The 27,547-nt window shown below is 41.4% G+C and overlaps 1 protein-coding gene across 1 annotated transcript in view; it reads right to left on the reverse strand.

The window, feature by feature from the left end:
• Positions 1-27,547, reverse strand: part of LOC113971888 (neural-cadherin-like) — a 55,535-nt gene that overhangs the window by 25,579 nt on the left and 2,409 nt on the right. The window contains exons 2-13 of the mRNA XM_027692346.1: positions 16,617-16,811; positions 15,931-16,156; positions 14,434-14,638; positions 13,924-14,035; positions 10,117-10,366; positions 9,049-9,191; positions 8,529-8,701; positions 8,014-8,182; positions 6,152-6,322; positions 2,722-2,894; positions 2,427-2,594; positions 1,293-1,542 (exon numbers count right to left, since the gene is read on the reverse strand). Of these exons, the coding sequence (XP_027548147.1) occupies positions 1,293-1,542; positions 2,427-2,594; positions 2,722-2,894; positions 6,152-6,322; positions 8,014-8,182; positions 8,529-8,701; positions 9,049-9,191; positions 10,117-10,366; positions 13,924-14,035; positions 14,434-14,638; positions 15,931-16,156; positions 16,617-16,811 (2,235 nt within the window). The remainder of the gene's footprint in view (positions 1-1,292; positions 1,543-2,426; positions 2,595-2,721; positions 2,895-6,151; positions 6,323-8,013; positions 8,183-8,528; positions 8,702-9,048; positions 9,192-10,116; positions 10,367-13,923; positions 14,036-14,433; positions 14,639-15,930; positions 16,157-16,616; positions 16,812-27,547) is intronic.

Here is a 27,547-nt window from a genome sequence, read left to right on the forward strand (position 1 = left end):
GAGCTGTAATGACAGTTCCTTGGCTTCATCTCTCTTTGTGAAGGGCAGACAAAAAATTTAATATCTCATTCTGCAAACCCTGAAGCACACATTTTGTTTTACTACTGACACGTGATTCCGTTGATTCTAACATCTATTTGCAGGATGAGTGTCTTAAGTTAATTTTTTTTTAAGTTGTCAGTGTGGGCTCCCATAAATCCCAATTTTCTTTCTCTCTTATGTGCATAATTGCCTGTGGAAACTTCTATTCTAAAAGTCTATTTATTTTCCCCTATTTTACAGAAGAGAATATGTCTTGTTGGAGAAATGTTTCAGCAAATTCACTGAGCAAGATAAGAAAAATAAGGTGATATAAAAAACTTCCTTTTCTGTGTACTTGTGCATAAATAAAGGACAATTCTGCATATGAAATTTTCTGGTGGTTATTTTTCTCAAAGTTGTTTCACTTGCTTTGTTCTCCCACTAATGTATATGTGTATGTGTAAACATTTTTTTGTACAAAATACTAAGTTACTCAAAAAGGATTTTTACTTGTAAATAAAATGAATTTTCTGACAAATTCTGATACCAATAACTGCACTATAGGAAAAACTTTTTGAGATAGAATCCATAAACTACAAAGAGGCACTGACCAGGGGGACTTCACTTATTCATATTTTCATCTGAATGTCTGCCTATCAAAAGTAACTCCACTAATGCTTCAAAAAGCAGGGATTAATATCAGATTTATAGTTTTATGTGGATCTACAGGAGTAGAGCCTTACAGAAAGATGCTACTATAAGGATTAAATTTTTGAAAATTGCACCTATTGTAAGGACCCTTGCAATTTTATTTCTAGAGCTTTAATCTCAGTGTGCAATGGAAAATTCTGTATGTAACAAAAAACCCTAAACAGACATCCAACACAAGCCCAGCCTATATGTGCTGTTTCTCTTTCAATAGCACAGACTATTTCCAGTAATACTCATTTCCTTTCAATAGCTTGGGAACAAGTACTAGATTTCTCCTCCTATCAAATGAAATTCTTTCTAATTAGATTTATAGAACCAGTTGCCTAAACATTCAGATAGCCCATTTTTGCACTATCACATTTCCACATTTGATAGTGGTACTTAGAAATAATCTCAAATAGACCTTTCTGATGACTGCACAACTTATTACAGTACAGAAATGTACAAAGCCTTTTTAGGTGGCTTGGCATTTCATAAATGTTACCTTAATTCATGACATTATACTAAAAATTACAAGAATACTGTTCTGAATAAGCTATTCTAACAACAGCAAAGCTTACCTGTTATGTTCACACAAACAGTGGCAAAGGAAGCTAAAGGAGTCATTGCTACATTTTGTGCCCGGACTGTCAGGGTGAAAAACTTAGTTGTCTCAAAGTCAAGTGGTTCAGCGACTAGAAGAGAAGCAGATCCATCAGCTCTGTTTGGCTTCAGATAGAAACGAACTGGCATGTTAGTCTCTGGAACTTGACCCTCCTCCAGATTATACGTAACCCTGGGATCATCAAGAGGGGATGTGGCTTTGATGGTCTGAAGAAGAAAAGAGCCACCACATATGTTCATGAAGCACAGGATTGCAAGTGTTACATGTTCAGTTTGATGGCAAGAACATACACGCACATATGTCCTCCAAGAACATACACGCCTGTATGAATTGGATAACAGACAAAAGAGAAACAGTTTACAGAGCTGAGTTTCATTTTACAACATTTAGGTTTGATGCAGGTCTTTAATCAACAAGAAATTTACCTGCCTGTAAGTGCGCCAAGCAAGAACTGCATCACTGGCTAAAGGAAATCCCTTCTTTCTCCTCTTTCCAAAGAAAAAGCGATCCAAAAGGAGACCATTTCTCCATCGAGTTGTACATTTTACCCATCAAGAACCTAAATTGTTTGCAAGTGCTTGGATATTACATGCAGGAGGAGGAAGGCAGGAATTATCTGGCAATTTATGGAAGACACTGTCCTTAAAGAGTAAGTCTGTATGGGTTAAAAAGGAATTGATTTGAATTTAAAAAAGCCCAAAGCAAATTACAGTCATTCTATGCTCTAGTGCTGAATGAGAAAAGCTGCAGGAAAGAGGCGAGCAGGTAGCACAGGCCACTGACGATGGAGGAGTGAGGAGCTGGCCCTCGGTGGGAACACTCAAGGATTTCCCACACTGGCAGGGCACAGGTTTTGCTTCTGTGGGAGCACATCCTGATGGCCATTGCTGTAAGTAAGTCATTGGGAAAACCGCTGCCAGCTGAAATGCCAGACTGTTCTGCAACAGGTGCTCCTCACAAACTCTAACAGGACACACAGCAGTGAAGGCTGATAAAGGAACTGCGATTCAGTAAGGTTGCAGAGTGGGCAGAACAAAAGAGGAAGAAGTTGAAAAGAAGAGGGAGGGAAGTAATCACATTTTTAACATACCACTATCTTGGTGTCACGAATGGTGTTTTCAGGGATGGTTACCCAGTATCTGTTCTGCTCCCACCGTGGTGGCTGGCTGAGTGCATTAGTGACAGTGACCGTCAGCTCCACGGTGCTGCTCCTGTTCCCGCCATCTGTCGCTACAATATAGCGGCTAATGAGAGTTGTCTACGAAACAAAGAAAACAGAGGATATTTGCAAACCATTTTGTACAAACCAAGAGATTGCAATTAACCCTCTGCAATGGATTTGAGGGGTTGGAGGTTGCTCTGTTCCAAGCAGAGTCTCATATTACCTGGGGTAGTGGGCAGTTCACGTACACCCAACCTGTGCTGGGGTTGATCTGGAAGTATTCCACTTGATGCTCTAACATTGAGTATGTGACAGCAGCATTCACACCCTGGTCACTGTCATGAGCTGCAACACGGAGGAAACTCATCCCCACTGGAGTGTCTTCGCTAAGGAAGTCTTTGAAAAGACAAAGGTAGTGTCAGCAGGTCTGCTCTAGTTTACCAGGCTGTGTGCATAAAGAAATACCCCTGTAAAACATCATAACCTTCATGGTAGGTTAAATGTTTGTGTAATGAGGCAGGTTACAAAGTATTGTCACCAACAGAGCATCTGAAGTCCTCTTTTAACTTCCCTGTCCCTCTCCCCAGCCATGCTGGATTGTTAAGTGAGCTGCTGGTGATGCAGATTTACTGACACTGCTGCTGCCAGCACTTGTGCCTCTCCACAGCAGTGCTGGCAAACCCCACAGCTGCTTGCATGCCTGCTGCTTCGGATCACAGCCCAGGCTTCTGTGCCAAGCTGATGATAAAGGCAGGTTGGCATCAAAGGGAATTCTGTGTGAATTAAATTAATCCTGAATATGAGTGGTGGCAGCAGCACTGCCAGTGGGAGGCAGTAGGTAATCACAAAGCATGAAGACTCAGATCATGCCAAAGAGGCCTCCAAAATCCCAGTGTTTTGGAGAAGCCCCCCAGGGCAAGGGCAATGATCATTTTATTCCTGTCTCTTTCCTTAGGTCTCACTCCCTATTCCCAGCAATACAGCTGACACAGACATCATGTCTTTGTGCCCACAGTTCTAGGCAGATCATTCCTTCTTTGGACCTGCTTATATAATCATCGTCTAAAAATCTGGTGGCAAAGAGTCAACCATTTGAAGTGTTCATTGCACAAAAGAGTAATTAAGTTTGTCTTCCTAAAGCCTGATTCCTGGAAGGGACACCAACAAAATGATGGGAATTCATGAGCAGTCAGTTCCTATTCCACTCTGCAAGGCACAACTTTATATGAAGCTATTGCATCCCTGCTGGCTGTCTTTCTTCCACACTCCCATTTTTACACTGCTCTGATCTGACTTTGGTATTGTTCTTCCCTCCATTCTCAGCCATCCAGTCCCAATTCCTTCTCCAAGCAGCTATGGGTGCTTGCCTGGTCATGGTTTTGAGCTGTTTCCATGTACTAAGGTTCCATTAGCTCAGTGTATTGAAATGGTCCCGACAGGGTGAAGGCTCATGCAGTTGGGTTTAGACAACGCAGTCAGTTTATTTAATCATGGCTTGTTCAGAAACTGTTTCATATCTTTGATCTCCCTTGTATGTGTCTCCTTTAGCATTTTTGAGGTGGGACAATCAGAACTGCATACTACTTAAAGTGGAGCGGTCATGTTTTCTGTTTTGGCTTTCTCCCTTAATATCTACAGTCTGTGGCAGTGGAGCAGTAAAACTTTAAACCACAACAACTACTTTCTTCATGAACAACAATTAACTTCTCTTAGCCCCTATGTCATTTAATTGTCCTAGGATTCTTGTCCCTGGTATGTCAGTAACAGCTAAAGCTAATCTCAGAAGAGATTACCAGCACTAAAATAGATTAATGAAAATAGAATTAATTGCTAAGAAACACTGTAAAATACCACTTTTTGTGTGTTTATGCTGTGTTTAACAGTCAAATTCTGTTAAATTTCATTGTAAGAAAAAATACAAAATTACCTGAAAGGGCTGTACTCTCTCATTTCATGTGCTTTGCTTGCTGCTGGTGTAACTAACATTTACTACACCATCCCTACTGCAGGGAGTTAAGCATTTCTTTCATGTCTGTTTTGCAGGCAGATGATTAGATGCATGGCTAAATCAGGGATTTGACCAACATCCTAGTGCTGAGGAATAAAGAACCAGCAGCTTCCAGAATGAATAGAAACCTCTGACTAATGGCATTTGATCTTGTTAGAGAAGGAGCTATTTTTAATTTTGTGACGTACAAGCATTGATTACTTATGTATAGATGCTGGCAAAATGCTATGCATAAAGTGACCTCATTATCTGCAGTTCTGCCATCTCAAAGTGCTGCCTTTGCTTCAGGACCTTTGCTGGTACTCTGTGCTCATGGAAAAAGAAAGAAAATCTGCCCATTCCTCAGAAGTGCTGAATCGATTGTAATTACCAAATGCAACCTCTGAGCCTCACAGCTTTTGAAGTAAAAATACTGGGCAGTTTCACCCGAAGGACGTTTGACAGTAGAACAGAAAGGTTCATCTTTGCACAAACATTGCCTTTACCTCAGTGACTTGTCTGCTCTGCTCAAAAATATTTCTCAGAGATCATTTCTACTTGATTTCTCAGTGATGCTTTGGCCAGACTTGCAGAAAACACTGGTAGGAATGTAGAAATGGCTATTCCCAACCTGCACATTTTAACCAATTTGGCACTTGGAGTTAGTCTCTGCAAAATACTCTAAAAGATGCAACACAATTTTCTTTCTGTCCCTCTGCATAACTCTGAAGTGTGGATGTATATTTTACCTATTTCCTAGCAGGTCACTTCTCCTCCTTGTCAAACATCCAATCTGTTTTTGAACCCCGCTAAAATGCTGGCCTCTGTGATGCTGAAGACAACTTATGAGCCACCTTCATTTTAGTAAGGCATTGGTCCCCACTTTGCCCTCCATGACATTTCCATGCAACTGGCAAACATCTACAAAATGGAGTTGTCACATTCATCATCAATTTTTTGCCATTTTGAGGCAATTAGGCAAGGAAGGGCCTGTTCTAGTCCAACAACTAGAGAGTATGCCCATCATTTGTGGATGACATTAGAGGGTCCGAGTGTAATGAAGTGCAGGATTCTACTGAAGAAGCATCAAGTCAAATTAAATGAAAGACAAATGAAAAGCACATTGTGTGGGGATGAAAAAGGGAGTGCCACGAGGGTAAACGGGAGAAGCTAGCTCAGCAGTACAGTTACAGGAGGCATAAGGGGCTCCCAAACAAAGGCAGCCTAGAAACCAAGGATTTCGGGCTGTTTGACAAGAGATAAATGCCACTTTAGCCTATTCAAACAGAGGTGCTGTGCTAAAGAGACACAGATGACAATTGTACTTCTAGTCAGGGTTGATGAATTCCCAGCTAGGATGTCATGTTTTGTTTTGAAACATAAAATAAAAATTCGGCGTGGAGAAAAGCTGGGCCAGGAAAAGCTGCAAAGGGAAGGGACCAGATCTGCTTCATCTCTAGGAATGAAGATGGTCAATGTTTTTGAGAACTGCAATGAATAAAGAGGACTGATCAATTCTGTACATTTGCACTGATGATGGTTTAAGCAGTGACTGGCTTAGTGGGTAACAAAGGAAGACTGGTCACCTAAAAAACTGACCACTGCTCAGGAACTACTAACCAGGCTCATGTGGCAGTACTGGGACAGGTAGTTAAGCAACACTCACACTGATAGCGACTGTTCTCAAACTTAGGGTCGTTGTCGTTGATGTCAGTGATGAGGACGGTGATCTGACACACACCGATCAGCGGCTCCTGTGCCTGGTCAGTAGCAGTTACAGACAGCATATACTCCCTCTGCTTCTCCCGGTCAAAACTCTGAGTGGTTCTGATGACTCCTGGGAACACAGACACTCCCTGTTCTGCATGTCACAGCTTCGGGACTGAATTTGCAGAGAGGGATCTGCACATCTCCTGCACAAGAGGAAGCTCTGACCACATGCAACACAACTGTCAAGCTTAATCCACACCAACCCTGCAATGCACATCTTGGACAAGACCAAATCCAATTCTCCCATCTCTCCTCTCCTCATGTGTCGCCTGCTGCCAGCATTCAACAGCTTTCTTTCCTGCTGCCCTGATAAGGAGCTTCAGTATGAGCACCTTGTAATCTCATGGCTCTTGGAGCACAGAAGGGCTTTCTCCTTCTCATCAAAAGTCTCTCTTATGTTTATTCCAATGATAGTCAAGTAACTGAATCAGCTCATTACTACTTTGAGGAAGAGACACACCACAGAAGGCACAAGGGATGTGGCCAAAGTCATCTCTACTACAGGAGCTGGAGGCTGTCTCATTAAACAAATTAAAATTGGGCAGCTCCATCAATCACATAGCTCCATGGATAAATCAAACAATTTTCTCCAAATTTTCCACTTTTTCTCCCTACTAATCAAGTCTCTCCTTGTCTCTGCTATTTTCTTCTGGTTAACAGACTTCAAACTGGCCTTCTTGAGATCACTTCCAGACTTACATCTCTACTATGCTCAGGTCCAGAGTTCTGCAGCTCTATTGTAGGCCCTTTCAGTGTCCTGTACAGTCCTGGACATGCCAGTACCAGATTTTACTGTTTTAACTGTAGAAACTTCAACAAAATTTATGACTTTGTCATTTGAAATACATCATACATCAAGACATCATTGCCGTGTTTTGGTATGAGCGTTTTGCCTGCACTGCACTGGATCTCCTATTTGTGCATGAGATGAGAAATAAACTGTGGCCATATGGAAGGGAAGAACAAACTCAAGCTGTTTAAATCGCACTTTCTGCTCTGCATTTTTATAGCTACACTTGATCCAACAGGAGGGTAAGTGACAGGTTTTTATCTGCTTATTGAACTGGGGTTTGTTTCCCTACTTAATTTGCATTTGGGGCCTCCAACATAAGAAGGAAGTGGACCTGTTGGAATGAGTCCAGAGGAGGGACATGAAGATGATCAGAGGGCTGGAGTATCTCTCCTACGAAAACAGACTGAGCTGTGATTTTTCAGCCTGGAGAAGAGAAGGCTCCATGGAGACCTTATAGCAGCCTTCCAGCACCTAAAGGGAACCTACATGAGAGCTGGAGAGGTTCTGTGGGCATGTAGTGATAGGACAAGGGGTAATGGCTTTCAACTGAGGGAGATTAGGATGAAATTCTTTACTGTGAGAATGGCGAGGCACTGGCATAGTTTGCCCAGAGAAGCTGTAGGTGCCCCACCCCTGGAAGTGTTCCAGGCCAGGTTGGATGGTGCTTTGAGCAATCTGGTCTAGTGGAAGGTGTCCTTGCCCACGGCAGGAGCATTGGAACTAGATGATCTTTCAGATCTCTTCCAAGCCAAACCATTCTATGCTTCTCATGATTTGAATCATTACAACCTTATGGCTAACCATATACTCTGAACATTATCAAGGGTTTATCCTATAAACTGTTACAGCTAACCCTGCAGTTACACTGCTAAAGCATGAGCCCACATGAACACACTCATACAGTGGCATTTTCATTACAAAACAATGTCATTTTCATTTTATCTCAGCAACCTGAAGCTACTGACCTGTGTCTGGGTCAATGCTGAAGCCTAGTGAAGCTCCGTCTCGGTGCATTAGCCCATACTTCACCTCTCCATTGACGCCAAGGTCTGCATCATAGGCTTCTACCTGTAGCACATATGTGCCTGGAGGCTGATTCTCCAAAACCCAGGTGCTGTCACTGTAGTAAGCGCACTAAAAAATACACCCAAACATCCGACCCTAAATATTACACAGAGCCACATGAAATTGCTGCAGAGTGTCAATGTTTTTTTTCCAGCAGGCCTGAGAAAAACTCAGAAGAAAATCACTATTATTACTTATACTTACAAAGAAATCAATCTATAAGGGAGAGGAAGGAAAAAAGGAGAATGGAGACTTTACATTTTCTGTATGAAGAAAGCTGACTGCTGTTCACTTACATGTTCATTCTGCTCTGCACACACAGTCCCTTCAGCCTGCCAGCAATCACCAGTAGCTAAGGAGAGTCTAGAACTCCAGTTATGGATGGGAAAAGAGTATCTGTAGAAAAACATCTTACCTCTCTGAAGACAGGCTTGTTGTTATTAATGTCGTTAACTCCTACAATAACCTCAGCAAAACTGCTAAGAGGGGTGGGTCCCCCCGAGGCGTTGTCATCTATCGCAGTGATGTTCAGGGTGTATTGTGGCCCTTTCAGGTTGGGTGGTGGGTTTCTGCGGAGCTTAATGATACCTAAATTTGGAAGCATGAAGTGCCATTTTAATTTATGGGGTAAACAAACAAAATCAAGCGAGCATCACATTTCTCTGCCACTGTATTGTTGGTTCAGTTTGTATTCTGGTTGCAAAGCATAGGAATCTGTCATCCTAGTCTGCACAGCCTTGGGCCAGGATCCCAGGTTTTGGTTGATAGTTGTATAACAACCATCATATCAAAGAACTAATCCTCACTGATACAAAGCATTCCCAACTGCAGATTATACGAATATGGTGCTTTCTTACGGTTTTTGACATACAGGAGAAGCAGAGTCAACAGAGATTAGATGGTAAATAACTGTGTTCTAAAACCTCTTTCCTTACCTTTTTGGCTATCCAGTTCAAAGTTGCCCTCCTCATTGCCTCCTGTAATCAGATACAGCAGCCCATCTCCATCAGGGTCCTCTGCCCGAACAGTAGCCACTAAGGTGCTGGGACCAGCATCTTCCGAAAGGAAGGTTCTGTAACTGATGGACATACAGGAGCAATGGCAGCACATACAGTATCAGACTAACCATTGCTATGGTAACCATTAGACAAAATTATACATTCATTATGAATTTTTTTTTTCAAGCTTTGGACATGCAATCATGAAATCTTTAATTGGCTTAAGATACGACTTTACTCTTCTTTGTTCAGCATAGGGTACTTACTTTAGGATTGCAATCCTGCACTTTTGGTATACACAAATTCCAAAGATCTTTTGGAAGATATCAATATGCACCATACTACACTGTACTGCAAATCAGGATCACATACCTCCTAAAGCTGAGAAAAAGGACATCTGTCATGATGTGTTTCTTATGTCCCTATATATTAGTGGAAAGCATCAGATACTACAGAGATGAATGTAAATTGGTGTTTTGTAATTAAATATATGTATGTTTTCTATTTAAGATATGTCCATACTTCAAAGCTGTGCAAAGAATAGAAATTGTATTGATTAGGGACAGGAAAGAAAAAGGCTTCTTAAACAAGCAAGGCCTCATGAAATTAGCTTACAATACAATCTGTTGATGGTGAAATTAAGTTTTAGTGTTTGCTAACTACCATTGTTATCTGTCATCTATTTATACATGGATAATCACTTAGAGATCTAGAAGTCAACGTCATCAAAATCATTCCCTGCATGGTCAGGTCTCTGATTTATTCTGTTCTCCCTCTGTACGTATAAAGTGAATATACTGGTATCACAACTGGTGTATTTTTTTTTAATACAATCTGGAAATGAAAGTCCAACTACTAAAGCCTTTCTATATAGAAATTACCCTTCAATTTCAGTGGTACTTATAGTTGCACAAAACAACAAGTGACCGTTTAGCCAAGTATTATTAAGGTTACGCATACAAACAGCATCTTTTAAACCCAAAGCAGGAGTTCACGAAGCCTTACACAGGCTGGGAGAAGACGGGAGCCTCATCATTCACGTTGGCCATTCGAATCCGCACAGACGCCGTCCCTGTCCGAGGAGGGTGTCCTTTATCAACAGCTATCACCACAAACTCATACAAATGATTTGCTCGCTCAAAGTTCAGCCTCTGGTTAGAATTGATGACCCCGTGATGCGTGATGGAAAAATCAGTGCTCTGGATGAAGTAAGTGATCTCAGAGTTGGAGCCAGAGTCACAGTCTGTTGCAAGTACTAAAGAGAACACATTTAACAGACCAGTCATACTGTAAAAGAGGCTTGGTTATGCTATTTCCTATAAAGTCAACTCTTTGTTTTTGAGAACAGGCATCACCTAAATCTGTTTCATCCATAAAAGTCTCTTTTTAATGATTAGAGTCTGGGAACTTAGGAGGAGGCTGGGAGTAAAAAAAATCAAAACAATTCTTCCATCCCCTTCAACACAGTCTGAGTGATCACAGCCAGGTGAGTTTCCAAAAGAGCTGTGATCTCAATACTGCACAACATGTTTTGTACAAATAGCAGTCAACACTGGTAATTACCACACAATCAATATGCACGTTGGTTGAACATTATCAGTCATAAACTGTGTAGTCACTCTCTCTGGGGATGCCGTTCAAATTTAATTAGCTTCCAGCTATGTTACAGATAAAGTACTTTTTAATTACCTGGTGCTTCAAGGTACAAAGAGTGATTAAACATTCCTCCCCAGTAAGTGTTTATTCAGTATATTGGGTGTCCCATCTGCTCAGAAGCAGCAAATCAGCACAACAAAGAGCTAGGGCTCACAGCATGGCATCAAATGTGCTTTTTAAGAGTGGGAGCTCACCTCTCCAATTACCCTGAAATTTTTCTAGCCAAACAAGGAGACTTCACATCATACCCACACTGGTATTAAACAAACTCCTTATTCTACCAGTTGGATGCAGCCATTGCAGTAGCAAAGACTTCTGGAAGTGGACCAGTGACTGCAGTGCGTGGACACCCCGGTAGGGAGCTGCAGCGTCATCCACAGATGAAACAACAACCTGTCTCTATCAGAATATTAACTCAAAATAGGAAATGGGGAGAGAAAGATTTCAAAAGTACACAAATACTGTTCTACTTATTTGCAAAAAACCTCAGCTACATCTGCCTGTGGAAAGTTACTTATCTTTGTGTACAAGGACATTTAGGGGTGTTGTAACACTTTGTTTAAAATCTCTCCAAATCCTGCTGTGTAAACGCTTGTGTGTGTTACAGATTACAAAATCAGGGGCTTTAGAGTTGATCACTCTCTTGCTGTACTGAAAGACAAAATATATTAAAAACTCAAGAAAGTTTGAAATGACTGTGACTTAAATCTGGTTAAGTATTGTTTTTAGAAAGACATATTTGAGTTGAAAAGTTCTGATTTAGTCTACAGTCATTAGTGAGCCATTGTAACCACTCACAAAAATATGTTTTATGTGTTTAACTATCATACTCCTTTCACCCAGATGTTTTCTGGCAAAACAGATGTGATACTTACTTGTATATGACAGGAACAAGCCTTACTTCCAAACAGCAACTGGGAATTCTACTCCCATTCCATTTAATTCCATCCTGCAAACTGATGTGCATTGCAAAAATATTTTGAGGATCATATAGCAGCCACAAGCAGGTCTGTGCTGGCTCTGCCTGTGTTCTGAGTTAGCCTCGTGTGTTAGTACAAATTTGCCAGCTCCAACTCTAAGCCTTGTTCTGCTGGCATAGCGATGAGGCTGAAGGAGTACACTAATCCCTGCTGAGAACACCCCTCCATGCTTTTCTCATCACAGCATGTTTGCATGTAGAAATCTTAAAGCACACGCAGTGAGCACAAACCTGCCCACAATGACTAAGTAGATGGATTGACTCAGCATAGCATCTGCACTACAAACGTGATACAAGCCAGACTTCGAGTGTGCTAAAATAAAAATGGTTGACAATTAAAACCTACATTTACATTACTGATAGTTTTAACAAATGCCACATATCACACTACTTTCTTTACTGCCATCAACAGCAACTCACGCATGCCTAGAATGGCAAAGGCTGTCTCATATTTGTATTTATTTTTGTTTGTGGGACATTCTGAGGTTGCAAAATCCCACCCCTCAAGGAACTACATCCAGGGTAAGAGCTGTTTGTCTTTTTTTTCCCCCTGAGATAATCCTTTTTTTGGCAGTCAGAGTTAGTGGCACAGATCTCATGCAGCACAGGGTACAGGTGACTGCCCATACAGCTTCCTTGCAGCCACTAACAACCCTGCCCAGCCCTTCAACAGCAAGTGAAGGTTCACGCGCTCATTTCCACTGACTGTCACTGTACTTCCACCTCACATTTTCTTTTCTAAGATGGCTCTTTCTCTTGAAAACTTGCACATGTGGCAAGACAACAAAATGGGATGCAAATGCACAGCTTTGCCATTCTGCTCGCTTTGGACGTGGTGCATACATTTTTCCCCTGCAACTAAGAGTGTTTTAATCAGCTTTACAAGTTTCCTGAAGAGAAGAGCATTCATCTCTTTAAGGAAAATCACATGCTTAGGAATTTTAGTTGATCATTCTGATCAACTTCTTGTTTCCCAAGAGCCATTAAACCAAAAAATTAAGTACAAGAAGCTCTGAACTCTCTTGGTAAGCATCAGAGAAAGCAGACCCTGCAGCCCCCTTATACAAGGAAGCTAAGTTTCTTATCACCACTGTGACCTGCAGAGTTCAGCTCCAAATTTAGGAAATTTACATTACTGGCTTCAGAAGACATGTTAGACATGTAAATTTTTGCTAAGTCTTGCCTTGACACATATCCATTTTCACACAGTTCATAACCCTCAAGGTCTCAGCCTGTCTTCCCATTACTACCCCAGTACCTGCCCCTCCTTTCAGTTTGAATGCTGACAGTGAACCTGTGTTCTCCCTTTTTCAGGCAGAATACAGCTGTGGCATGTATCACAACACATCAGACTACATCAGATCTTCAGACATCTTTGAAGGCATTTAACTGACACCAGTAGAACAGGCTGGAGAATGGGCTTTTGTTGCTTGCCTGTTGGTCTCTCAGGACTGACACAAGAGATGCAACATCATCCAAGTTCACTCTTTATTTGTGCAACCATGGTATTTCCTTGAAGTTTTGTTTGGAACTTGGGGCTAAAAATTATTTCCAACAGCTCTGATCTTTCAGTAGGATACTATTCTAGCCTCTAAAGCATCACCTGTGCACTCAGGTTTTATGTGCAAGTATCACTCAGCCGTGTTAAACACAGCAAATGTGGGATGATGACTGGTAAGCCACAATCATAAATAAAAGTTCACAGGCTTTCCAAAGTTTTCTCCTTTAACATTTTGCAAGTCAGTTATACAGCACTAATACCTATTTGATAAAACTAGCTGCCCATCTAAAAAAAAATTCTTTTTCTCAACACTTTTTTTCTTAACTAGTTGCAGCTGTGTATGGGACACAAAAAGATTACCAAGATTAGTTGAAAGACAGCTACAACATTTAAAGGAAACAAGCTATGGCAATCCACTAAGTCACTGCCTATCAGCTGTTTTAATGGCTCTTGGGTACCACAAGAACCCTCCTTGAGCACAGCACAGTGATCCTCACATGAAGACACTCACAACTCTACTTCCAGGATATCTAAAAGCCATCTATTACCTCCAGGAAAGCTGCCATCCACATCTTACAAAGGCAGTGAGCACTTCCTCGTGGCAAGAACATGAAAATGGAACAAACTAGCAGGTCTGTGGCAAGACTGACATGAAAGGCAATGGAATGGTCCTCACCTTGCAGTAGAGATGTGCCAACAGGAATGGTTTCGGGAACATTGTCTCTGCTGTAAATGGAGCGCTGGAATTCAGGAGAACAGTCATTTTCGTCGGTGATATGGACCATGACCTGAGACAAAAGGACATGCTGAGAGGGGATTTTAGCTTCTACACTTCAGAAAATGGGCACCCTGTTCTAGACACTGCTGTGGCAGTCAGTGCTTTTGCTCTCCCATCCTTACACCTCCAATACTATTTTTCTTACACTACTCCTGTATCACAAAGAAGTGTTTTCTTCTCAAGTTCCAAGCAGATGGGAGGCAAAGCCAAAAAGAAATAACAAAAGGTATTTGCAGAGCGTAGATTTGAACCTAAGTCAAACCCCAGCTTTCTTCCTGTTCTATAAGGTCCCGTTCCTCCCCAACATCCTCACAAGTGTCCTAGGCTATCCATCAGTGTAACTGGTTCCACTAGCAAACTAACAAAGATTGCAGGGACAGTGGGTAGGATGTGAAGTGATTCATGTACCTCAGTCACACTGCTGAGAGTGCTCTCAACTTCCATGGCTTTCAGCAAGAGATGATAGAGATGGTGTTCACTTTCGTAGTCCACAGGGTGGGTCAGGCTGAGCTCTCCGCTCTCTTGCCTCACCCTGAAGAGCCCAGAGGGATTTGTCAGCAGAGTGTATGAAAGAGGCTGGCTCTGGAAAGAAACAGCCTCAACAACTGCTACTCTGTAAAGAATGAGAGAACAATTCTTTGCTTCCAAACAACAACAACAGCTGTCTCCTGAGCACCTAGAGGAGGAAGGTGAGGAGGAGGAAAGGTGTCTTGCTCCCTCTCTGTTGATGCTTGCCTCAGCTTGCATTCAGACTGGAAATCCCTGTGCTACAGAGAGTTGACTTACCCTCTCTTCTCTCACCAAACTTATCTGCTGACATAGCAGGGCTGGGATAACAGCCCATTTTAACCCCCACTAACATTAAAACATCTTTTTCTTTCCTTCTAAATATTTGACAGTAGTAACCAATTTACCTTCAGTTTCAGAGATAAGTGACCTACTATACTTCTGAGTTTTTCTGAAGTTGTATATTCAGAAAACGAACAGGTTCAGAGATGGATGGGAAACCCATGAAGCACAGAGCTTTTCAGATCCTGCTGTCCACCTTGGCAGGACACCAAAGATATGTTTGCCTCCATACAGTGACTTATGTTTTGAAGCTCCATCTCTCACACCAATCTCTGACTATCATGACAATACACTTTCAGCTCATCTCACTGGAAGCTCCAGGGAAGGAGAAAAATTTCCCTCCTCCTTCTCATTCAGTCCCTTTTAAGGACTAAGTGGGGCATCTCCAACAATTTTTCCTACTTCATCAGCTTATTTTGAGGTTTTCTACTCCTTAAAGGCCCTATGGCACTGCTCCACCTGCTACTTGGTGCCTTAAAGCCCATTCTGCTCTCAAACAGCTGAATAGTGACAATAAAGCCAGAGCCAGCTCAGGAGCATCTCCCCACTGTGAAGTGGCTTAGCTACTCTTCACGCAACAGCAGAGCCCCTTGAAGACTCAGCTTTATCTATTTGCACTTCACACTGGTGCTGCTATCTCAAGAGTCTGGCAATAACTTGTCTTCCTAAAAATTTAAGTCAAATGGGACACAAACAACTCCAAATCTAGTTAATTAAAAGCCTACTTTTCAAGCATTCATTTACACCTCCAGGAGATGCATAGCCAGTAGGCTGGCTGTTCTAATTCATGATGCAATGTGCTAAGACCCCAGAAACATTAAAATAATTCCAGCATCCCAGACTGCATCCCATGTTCCACTCTGGAGACTCTGGAACACCAGATCAGGCATAACTTCTTTTAGAAAACACAATGTTATTTTAAAAGTGTACTAGGCAAATGTATACATGTAGCCCTGAGAAGCAAAACTACAAAAGTTTCACTCTACTGTGCTCTCTCTAAATTGAAGCTCCTCTCAGATTGCAGGGAGGGAGCTCACCTAATAAAGTGCAACTTACTTTTCTCCTGCTGGAGTATTTTCAGGCACGAACACACTGTAGGACATGTTAGTGAACTGCGGAGGTCGGGAGCCTGCCAGGATAGAAATGGAGGCGTAGGGGCTTTTGTTGCCGTACTCATCTGTGGCTTCCACAGTAACCACATACTCCTTGTTCCATGTCAAAGGCAAGCCAGTCGTCATGATGATGCCAGTATCCTTATCCACTTGGAATCGTTCTTCACCACCTGTCAATACATGTACAAAGCTGGTCTGAGAAATGCCCCACAGCAAGAACATTTCCATCTTCACCATTTTAAGGTAAGTTATCCTCAAATCGTCTGCCTATGTCCCTGCATGCATTTCTTTTTTCCTCTCCAGTTGCGTACCTTATCTGTCACCCACACTGTGTTCTGATGACCAGTGCAGTGTAAAAGAGACAAGAACATGTAAGAAATGAAGCCTTAAGCTAACAGTAAGGCTGCAACCAATTTAAAAATACAAATAAAGCAAAGAAAATGGCAACAAGAAAGATTTCCATCCATGTAACTGTTACTTAAAGCACTTACAGCTTCTACTTTCTGTGCCTACTGTATCTTTAAGGATTCCCCAAGGGAAAAATCTATCAATTAAATTGTAAGACGGGAACTTGCTAAGAAACATCTACAGCTTAACAGAATTTTACCTTTTTCTTCAGAATAGACCTACCTGCAATGAGTGTGTAAGTTATCCCAGCACTGGCATTTTCATTGTTACTGTGATGTGCGACAAGCTGGTAGATGAGAGTGCCCTTTCGTGCATCTGGATCCACACGTGCCAGGTAGGGGTATGGGTACATGCCCCAGGACAGGAGTTCATCTTCTGGGGCAAAGAGTGTCACATGGCAGAGGTACCAGTCATTATCTGCAAAAGATGCATGGATTTCTGGACGGCTTGTTCACAAACTTTAGTCAGGAATTTTCTGATCTTATTCATTTGTATCTGTAAAAATCTTCCACTGCAAAGAACCTATGGAGAATTAATTACAGTATTTTTACCTCTAGGGAGACCTAAGTTCAAACCTTTTGGACTCACATCAAGTCGCTAATAGATGCTAAAGGTTTATATGGGCCTCTTGAAGAAATTTTCCTGAGCACATTTGTGTTCCAAAAGAGGCTTTGAGATTTGACTTCAAATCAAAATGAATATATTACTGAATATATAAAATAAATTTGAATGAAAAAATAAACTAAATGTAGGAAGGGGGGAATAGAAAATACATATGAGAAATGAATGTCTTCTGCCTGAAAAAATATGATCACATACTTGAACAAACTGCACTGAGGTTGCAGGTCTGTTAAGGACTACACCACTATCAAAAGAAACACCCACCAGTGTACTTGTGTCTCATACAGGAAATCCTTGATCTCTGCCTTCAGCCAGGCCACATTTCACACAGGAGCACATGGGCAAAAACAGCACCAAAGCGAGAAATAAGCCAGAAATTCCAAATAATTTTAACTGTAGACCTCAGGGATCTGACACTAAATAAAAGACTACCCAGAGATAGAGATATCCGCTAATATGCAAGACCTGTATTGACGAACAGCCTTACCCCACAGTAAAAATATATGCTGGGCAAATTTCCCAGAGGTCATCATTCCCAGGAAGGAAAGGACTTAATTGAAGTTTTGTGGGGTTTTAAAAACACATAAAATCATTTAAGACATGGTTTCTTCAGCTAAAGGAAATTCTTAGATTACATGGTTTCTGGTTTCCTAATGTGCCAACACTGCTTACACAGGAACATTGGTTAATTTTTTTTTCTCTGTATTGCTGTGTAAGACAAGGCACAACCCACAGCATGAGCCAGTGGCTCATGAGAGCAGCTGTAGCAGTCAGTAATTTATCTATAGCTGAGAGGTAGGGCTGAGAAACACGTCTTAATTAAGCCAGCTACAGACAGTGTCATTTTGGTACAGCCAAGTAACAGAATGAAGGCTTTTAGGCACGGAGTATTTAAAGATATTTTTGTTCATTCATTGATCTAATTCAGGCAGTTCTAATTTCTGTAGAGATGAATATCTAGTCAAGCATTTTTCCCATTTAGTCAAACCTAGAGAATTATTTCAAAAATTATAATTATACAGATTATTCCTTAATATTGCTTCATGTAGGTGATCCAAGAGTTAAATACCAATCAATAAAGAGGTCCTAATCCTGCTGTAAGAATTGTAAAACCCAGTTAAAGTCTACCCTAAAACAGAGCTTTTTGTTTCAAAAAAGACAGACAAGGGAAAAAATTTCACTGAGTTCAGGACACCATATCAGAGGAAATATATGTGTAGTTCAAACTAATCATAATTTTCTGGACTTTTAAAAAAAATTCACCTTCCCTCTCTCTGACATGTGTATTTAAGTAGAAACATAGAAGAGTTTAGGCTGGAAAAGACCTCTAAGATCATCGAGTCCCACTATTAACCTGGTACTGCCAAGTCCACAACTAAGCCTGGGAATCCCATCCCTGGAAGTTGATATGGCACTTGAGGACATGGTTTATTGGTGAACATGATGGTGGTGTTGGGTTGACAGTTGGACTTGATTTTAAAGGTCTTTTCCAACCTCAATTATTCTGTGATTCTATGAAACCATGTCCCTAAGTGCCTACATACCTTTTAGAAAACTCCAGGGATGGCAACTCAACCACTTCCCTGGGCAGCCTGTTCCAATGCTTGACCACCCTTTCCATGAAGAATTTTTTCCCTAATATCCAATCTAAACTTCCCCTGGCACAACTTGAGGCCATTTCCTCTTGTCCTGTCACTTGTTACTTGAGAGAGGAGTGACCACCCCCTTGCTACAACTTCCTTTCATGGAGTTGTAGAGAGTGATAAGGTTCCCCCTGAGCCTCCTCTTCTCCAGGCTGAACAACCCCAGCTCCCTCAGCCGCTCCTCACAGGACTTGTGCTCCAGACTCTTTATCAGCTCCGCTGCCCTTCTCTGGAGTCACTCCAGCATCTCAATGTCTTTCTTGTAGTGAGGAGCCCAGAAGTGGATACAGAACTCGAGTTGTGGCCTCACCAGTGCCAAGTACATGGGAAGAATCACCGCTCTGGTCCTACTGGCTATGCTATTTTTGATACAGACCAGGATGCTCTTGGTCTTCTTGGCCACCTGGGCACACTGCTGGTTCATGTTCAGCCCTCTATGAACCTTGGTAAAATTGTGACACTTAGGAAAGCCTCAGATCACCTCCTCATGGGATGGCTGAGGTTGGCAGGTACCTCTGGAGGTCATTCTGGTCCAACCACTCTCAAGCCAGGCTACCTAGACGTGGCTGCTCAGGACCATGTCCATATGGCTTTTGAATATCTCCAAGGAGGGAAACTCCAAAACCTCCCTGGGCAACCCAGTGAACTAAAGTTCTGGGGAGTGGATTTCAAGAAAGATGTGGACCAGCTGGCAAGTGTCCAGAGAAGAGCCAAAAGCACAAATAGAAAACATTAAGAGAGGTGGAAAGACCTGGAGATTTTCAGGAGACTACAAGAGACATGCCAATAGTGCTATAAGATGCTGAAAGACTGATGTGTGAAGTCAGTCGTTCCCTAATCTGCAAACCAAAAAGTAACAAACTCTCATTCCCAAGGAAAAGATTGGCATTAGATGTTGTGGGTGGGATCTCGGAGCATGTTTTTAATTATAAGGACAATGGAGCACTTGATAGTGTCCAGAGAGGTGAGACAACATCCATCACTGAGATCTTTAAGACCTGACTAAACAAATATCTTCTGGCAATCGCTTTGTTGTTGCAAAGCTTGCCTCTAGGCAGGGGCACAGTACCAGCAAGACTGTTAAATCCTTTCCATCATACATTAATTTCCCTGCCTTTCAGCTTTTGCATCTCATTGATTTCTGAGGCATACATGTCCACATGTCACTCATTCGCTTGCAGCTTGAGGGAACTCATAGCATAAACATTCTTTGGACCATGTGTTTTATTTTGCTGTTTGCTTAAGGGTAAGAAGTGAGGGAAGGAGCAAACACCACTCTAGAAACATCCAGCACCACATATGAAAGGAAAGATATGGGATGAGGCTCTAATTCTAGCAGGGAATAAACAGAAGAAAAGACAGTTCCAAAGAGCAGCCCAAACCCCTAAAAAAGCAGTGTTGAAGATGGTCTGGAGACTAACGAGAGGTCAGTCAAAAAGCACTGAGTTCCCCTATCACACAGAAAGAGCTGTTCAGAAGCAGCACTACGAGTATGGACATTTCTGTTCTGGTAGTTCCCCTTTACACACACATCAGATGTGAGAAACTCAAGGATTTTAAGGTGTTACAGACACATGACAATCAAATACTATGGAAAATTATCACATTGGTTTAAATAAATCAGTGAAACAAAACCAGCCTGGATAAAGTAGATTTTTTTCCCCAGCAATGCATTATTTTTTCAGCTGCCATAACTGGAAAGACATTAACAGATCAAGCCTCCAAAATCAATAATGTTTTATTTTGTTCCTGACACAACCACAGCATCCGATTAAATCAAAATGTAACATCACCATGTTGCAGCTCACCCATTTTGTCAATACAAATCACACACTGAAAGGAAGGAAATAATCAGGAAACCAGGCTCTATAGCCTGTGAAACAAGACAATCAACAGGATAAAACACCTGGCACCACACATTGGAAAGAGTCTTGGTATGATCAGTCTAGAAGGTAATATTAAGGAGGGCTGATTTCCCTGGAGGTACTGGTGTATCCCCAAGGCCTCAGCTTTAACTTGTGCTAACATCCAGGAAAGGCATGTTAACAAAAGGATGTCAACCAGTCACCAGTTAAGAGGAACCTAAGTAAAAAGGTTAGGATGTAGAAAGTGCAAGAATGGGGCAACTCACCACACAGCCACCCAAGCAGTGATGAGCTGCGAGGTTTCTGTCTTTGAGGGCTAAACACACTTCACCAGATCAGAGCAGATATACCTGCACCATCCTTAGACAAGAGCATGAAAGCAAAGAAAGAACTGGAAAAGGTTTTGAAACTGCGAGTGGCTATTCTTGCAAGTCTCTATCAATTCCTCGTTCCTTTAATCACTTAGTTTTCTCCCTTAACAAAAGGAGGAAACTTGATAGAAGTAATTTTCTTTTCCTGAGATGAGGATTAGAGCTGCACTGGCTGATGTGGGTTTGATGGGAATAATGTTGGGAAGTTGAGAAGTAAAAAATGTGCATTAAAAATGATAGTTTATGTGTTGCTTCTATGCCCTCTGCCAAAATGAATAATTTGAATTTAAAAGAGACGTCATGGTATTTGAAAAAGTTTCTGAAGTACCAGGCTTGACAGGACACCAAGGTGGGATGTCTACAAAGCCCCTCGTTGTGCTGTCAGGCTACACCACTAGTCTTTAGTGGTAGGGCAAGATATCAAGAGTTTGGCTCATTATTGAATCACAACCAGTAAATCTACACCTGACAAATGGTTACTATAATGCTAAAAGACCCTTGTCATCTTCAGGACTGAAACACAAAATTAGTTTCAAATGAGCTGTATTTCCTCAAATTAAAAATAATGTAATTGCCAGAAAACAGCTGATGCATTAAGTTAATAAACTTCTATCTCAAATATCATACAAAATTGTGTGTGTATATGCATGTAAATATCACTCCTTCTAGAAGTTCTATGAATTCGTCCTATAAATTCGCAGTTTTCCCTATAAATTACAAGAGTAATTTTTAAAAAACATATAATGAGACATACTGAAGCATATAGAAAGATCAGCATATTTTAGTAGAAGCAAAAAGAAAGAAAAAATAAAAGGATTCCTGTTTTCAGGCTTAAGTTGCCTTCAGGCTCCAGAGCCCCCCACAGTCAGGGCAGGTATGGAGGCAGTAGAGTAAAATGCTTCACAGGCAGTAGCTGCCTCAGGGAACATTGCAGCCAGAGCATGATGCATTAACACTGCACTTGGATGTGAAATAGGCGGATCCACCCCCTATTTCCAAGATCTGTAGCAGAAACCAGACTGTCTGCTTGCCACAAGAAATTGGACTTTTTTTTTTAATGTTTAATGTTATAGTCATCAGAGGTTAAAACGTGCAGCTCATGCTCCAGTCTCCTAAAGATATGACAGATCTGAGGAGCCTCAAGAAAGATCAAGGGAAGGAAAACAAAGGGGATTTGTGCACAAGAGCAAGAGAAAACATGAAAAAAATTGGAAACCACAATCCTTTGAGTTTAAAGATACTACATTTCACACCTCCTCCCCAACACAGAATAATTTAAAGATAAGACACTGACAACAATGAATATTTCCCTTCCCTTAGGTAGCAGCCCTATCCCCTTGAAGAGGCTCCAGTGAAGAGGACAAGGAGACAAGACGGCCTGCTCTTCTGGGGAGCAGAGAAAAGGCCTCTGGCTGCCATCACTGACATTTCTGCAAGTCAACAGGGCTAGAAAAGGGTTGAAACACCAAGCAGAGTTATATAAATCACAGGCGTGATGGCTTAGGCTTAGGCACTGAGAGGCAGCTTATATGCTCCTTTAAAGATAAAGACAGTCAATTCTCTTTAATTTTTAAATTTTTTTTTCTTTCAAGCACTTTTCACTTTTCTCACTCAGACTTTGTAAGACAGTATAGATAGGAATAATCTACTTAAGGATATTTAAATTTAAAAAAAAATGGCAGTAATTAATCTTTAAACAGAGTTCATCATTACTCTTAGAAATGCTTTTTAGCATTTTAGTTATACTTCTAGTGATATTTACAGTCATGCTGTCTACTGTGCCCCTCTCTCCTGCCCAAGCTTCTGAGTCTGGTGGCAAATTCATTCTTACGAACTTGAACATCAGCAGCTGGCCAGAAGATGGGCATCCAAATAAAGGTGTTCACCGAGGAAAAGGAAAAGAGAAAGCATCTTTTCCTTGGTCTCGAGGAGTAGTCCAGTCAGCAACACCTACGATGCTCATGCCTCTGCTCCAGCATGAGCTGTCACCCCCACTGGCAGAAGTGCAGGGGCATGAAGGAGCTCTCAGAGCAGGGAAAGCCTTCACAACACACATTGCCTCTTCAAAATTAAAGGCTTAATTTTATGAATTTCTTATCTCCAACTCTTACAAAAACCGGCATGGGGAGCACCTTTAGTATAGGTACTCTGTCATGAACATGATGTGTCAGCTCCACCTCAAACACTGATGAGATTCCTGAGGGTGACGTTTCTATTAATTAACAGATCTGGTCTCACAAATACATCTAAGGTTTGGATACAATGCTCAGGGGTATCATATCCTCTTAGAACACACTGTGGCACTGATTGGACTCATGTTGGACCGAGTACAGAGTGCTGTATCTTGAAGGCAAAGCAATACCCTTACCATCACAGTTATGGCAATAGGCCTGTTTATTCCCTTGGCAGTTCACAAACAACTACATCAACTTGTGGATGAAGAGCCCACAGCCACAGTACACCTGGGCAATGTGATTATACCAACTGCCTTGGCTAAAGCAATGAGACTGGGTTTCAATTTTCCCTTCTTGGTTAACCACAACCAGCAAGCTTGACAGAGCAGCATGCAGAGATCACTTTGCATTATTTTCATGACCTATTTCTTAATATACACCAGCTCCTGGGCACGTTTTCTACTCATACATCACCTCAACAATTTTAGGAGGTAAGGTCTTGCTTTTCTCAATACTATCTGTAGGCTCATCCAGTGGGACCATGGAGCTAAAAGGCAATTGCAGGTGCAACTGCACACACAAGTAACAAAGACAAATCTTCAGCCAATTTTTCACTTTCTGTGTGGATGCACAGCTACTGCGGGTACCTCCATCACATTGGGTGTCTGAGACACCCATGACATTTGTTGGGCAGCAAAGACATCACTGCAGGCAGATATCCGTACATCACAGGAAAAGCTTCAGGCAGATGTGGGGAACAGGACTTCAAAATCCATCGTATCTTTACTGCTGCCACATCCCTAGCCTTTAAAGCCTGATTGTGGTGTCATCCTCTAGTTTTTAAAATGTTTTAATTTTGTTGTTTGTTTCCAGAGGAAAGCTCTGAAGCACTCACAGACCTCTGATTACAGAAGTAGTGCCTCTGCCTCAATCCTTAAATCTACTGTATCTGCCAACAGCCACTCGTTACCACCCAACCAGGAGAATTAGAAACACACAGCATCGCAGAGAAGATGGGAAGTACAACTATTTACAGGATCTCAAGAGCTTCCATATGATAGGATTCTTCACAAAACAAGTTTTTTTATTACAGTTTTCCACATTAACATCCCACCAATTCCCATTAAAAATGTTATTAAATACTGTACAACACATAATTATTTGCAGGCACATCAGTTGGTGACGAAGTCAGATCACATTGACATAGTAAGAATAGCTGAGGAGTCAGCAACACAGAGAGGTTTTGGGGAATTTTTATGTTTTTTAAAGAAGGAAAGTGCAGCAAGACACAGCTACAATTGTGGCATTCAAAAGTTGGTGCTCTTTGCAGATCATTCAGCTTTTACTGTTGATAGGAAGGAGAGGAAATGACACAGGCAAAATTGACATTTGTGTGCTACAGAACACCCCAGTAACAGATACAAGGCTGTACTTATATCACTGAAGTGAAATTACCTGCAAGGTCTCTTTTTTTTTGTGCCAAAAAAAGGCATAAAATGTATAATCATAAAATAATCCTAAACATTTTTATAAGGGAAGTATCATTTAAGAAACCAAATTCTTTGAGGAGACTACAACTGGACAAGCTCCCAGTTGCTGCCTCTGTCTTCCTGTCATCGCACCCAACACAGCACCTATTCTTCCTCATTAAAGTGGCTATTAAAATGGCTAAACCTATTAAGTTTAAAGTAGTTTGTGTGGGACATAAAAAAATCTTATTCCTGAGAGGCTGTAGCTGAATCTGATTGCCCTAGTGGTTAGGAATCACCTCACTTCCATCCCCAGTGTTTCTGTGGAAAAACTACAGGCATTTATCAGTGTTGTCCTTTAACATAATTAAGTCTCTACTCCCTGAGGTTTGTTTAAATGTTTTTAAAATAAAAAGTTGCTTGCTGAGGCTTTATGCAGTAAGAGCTGTTCCTGTGATCATATTGTGAGTGTATTAACTTTTTCCAAACACTTAAAAAGTTATTATCACCAGCAAAATACAAATAGTTTTGGAATAGCAAATGTGTTCAATATGTACAAAAAGGTGCCAAAAAACATTGTAGCAAGATTTCACTTTAACACCATTGGATGAAGTGGTGAGAAGCACCTCAGATGCAGATGCCTCTTTGGTAAAGGTGGGCAGCAGCATTCAGAGGTGTGTTTGGGGCAGCAGCCTCCAAAGGAGTGGTGTGCTGGCTGCTATGCTGTGTCATAGAAAAGATAGAGTTGCTAGATTACCATCCAGTTCTCCTTATATACTAAATTTCTGAACAGATCCTCTTCCCCTTCCACAGACGTAGTCCCTGACACTTTGCTGCTTCTCTCTCACAAAGTTCTATGTATAGAACACTGTTCTATACGTAGTGTTTCTTAGGCAAAAGCTCATCCACCCCAACTGATGCAATGCAAGCACATCCGTAGTCCTAGGAACAAATGACTCCTTACTTTGCTGTCACCAAGCACTGCCTTTAGGTCATTCCATCAGTAACTTACAGGTCAGGGAGAAGCATACGGTTATAGGAGCAGGTCTGGCAGTTGTTTCTTTAAAATATAGTTTGGTTCCAGTGAGTCATAAGGGTTCAACACTGATCGTATTCAACCATAAGACATTACACTGAAGGAATGGCATTTTGCTACAGCCTCCTCAGTCAGATTTAAGATTTATCTCCTTGGAATTCAGTTACAGTAGTAAATAGTTATCTCACCTGAAAGAGAACAGGGAATAAGATATCCATCTCATTTCCAAAACAAGAAAATACTGAACAGCCTTGCAACTGCTTTATTCATTTCAGTCATAAACTACCTGCTGTGACATCACTTTGATGTCTTGAGGCATCCCAGAGCTCAAGGTTGCTAGCCTCAATCTCTTAACTCTTCAGATAACGCAGACATATGGGAAGGGAAGAGATTTGTCTCACCATGCTTTTTTTGAGTCTCCCCTATTGTCAAATAAAAATAACCTTTGTAGATTATGGAGTGACTTCTTACACAGTTGTCTTCACTTTAATATTGCGTGGGATGTGACTGCAGTGTTGGCGTTTGCAGGAATATGGACATCACCCACTGAGTCTCGCTATTGCAAGCCAGGGTGTGCACTCTATAAACCCTTTGTAGTAGGCTCTCAAGGTTAAAAAAAAAACAAAAACAAACAACAAACCAACAAAAAACCCAAACCAAACAAAAAAGCCCCCAGTTGCTAAGCTAAAAGTCTACTAGAGTTGAAGAACAGGGCTAAGAAATTGTGTTCCTTCCCTTTTTGAAGCATGATAGACAAAGTCCTAAATGTAAAGTTTCTACACACTGTGCACCATTACCTATGGCCATCATCAGAAAGGACAGCTGTGGGGGCAGAGGAGGAAATAGTTGTGCAGCCACACACGTCACACCCTGTGTAAGTCTGTAACAAGTATGAGGACCTATGTAGGTACTTGCAGGTGTGCATGAACAGTGGAAGATTTAGAAGAGGAATGGACTTTCAGCCCTTTCAATTCTTCCCCACCACCCCCAGCCTTTCCATGCTCAGGCTACACACTGTTCTGAACTCCAGGTCCGATTCATAACTACGCTCACGCACAGAGCCCAGAACAGCAAGGCTTTGAGAGACAGACAAAGGCAACCTGCTGTCAGGTTCCTAAAGAAGATGCAAACTGCTCCATGTAGGTAAGACAAGCCACAAAAGTTGTGCAAACCTCTTTGCAATGCACGGTCCATGTACCAAGTGTATATTCAATGGGAGAAGAATTGTGTTTTCACAGTGCCTGCTACAGTGTACCCACAAAACAGATGGTAGCCCCCTACCTATCACTGCTATGAGTGCTACTGAGCAACAGGGAAGATTCAGAAGGTTATTGCAGTCTACATTCAATTTATTTTAGTGTCTCAACTGTGCATATGAATACACTGTCTTCCTAGGACTACAGTTGCAAGAAACAGTGCACTAAGATACTATCTGACCTCCTGTTTCGTTATTTTTTTAAGTGCCAAAAAGCCTTGCTTTTCTTGGGAAAACAAACAAACAAACACAAAAACAAAAAAAACCCAACAACAACAACAACAAAAACAAACAAAAAGCCAAACCAAACCAAAAACAAACAACCCCCCCCAAAAACAAAAAAAAAACCCAAAAAAAAAAAAAAAAAACCCCCCCCCCCAAAAAAAAAAAACCCCAACACTTCCAAAACCCCAAGACATGCTCCCCTGGAGAAGCAGCAACTTTGAAATGCCTAAGTGCATTCATGACTTACATAAGAAATGGTAATTAATAAGGGTCCAATATCTTTGTTTTTCAATTAAAGAGACGACTAAAAGTTTGGCACATGCTCCATAATATTGATTACTATGTGATTCACTGTTAATTACATTTAGTAAGAGGCATGAGGAGAAATGAGGAGCAGACCAAAGTTAATTCGGTTTGACTTTTGACAGTTCACCAGGTCTCTTCAGATAAAAAAATGGATGCTCAAATCCTCTTAGCATTTCATCATAATTCTC

The sequence above is a fragment of the Neopelma chrysocephalum genome, unplaced genomic scaffold, assembly GCF_003984885.1.
Source record: "Neopelma chrysocephalum unplaced genomic scaffold, ASM398488v2 Primary Assembly neopelma1_86, whole genome shotgun sequence".
NCBI lineage: Eukaryota > Metazoa > Chordata > Aves > Passeriformes > Pipridae > Neopelma > Neopelma chrysocephalum.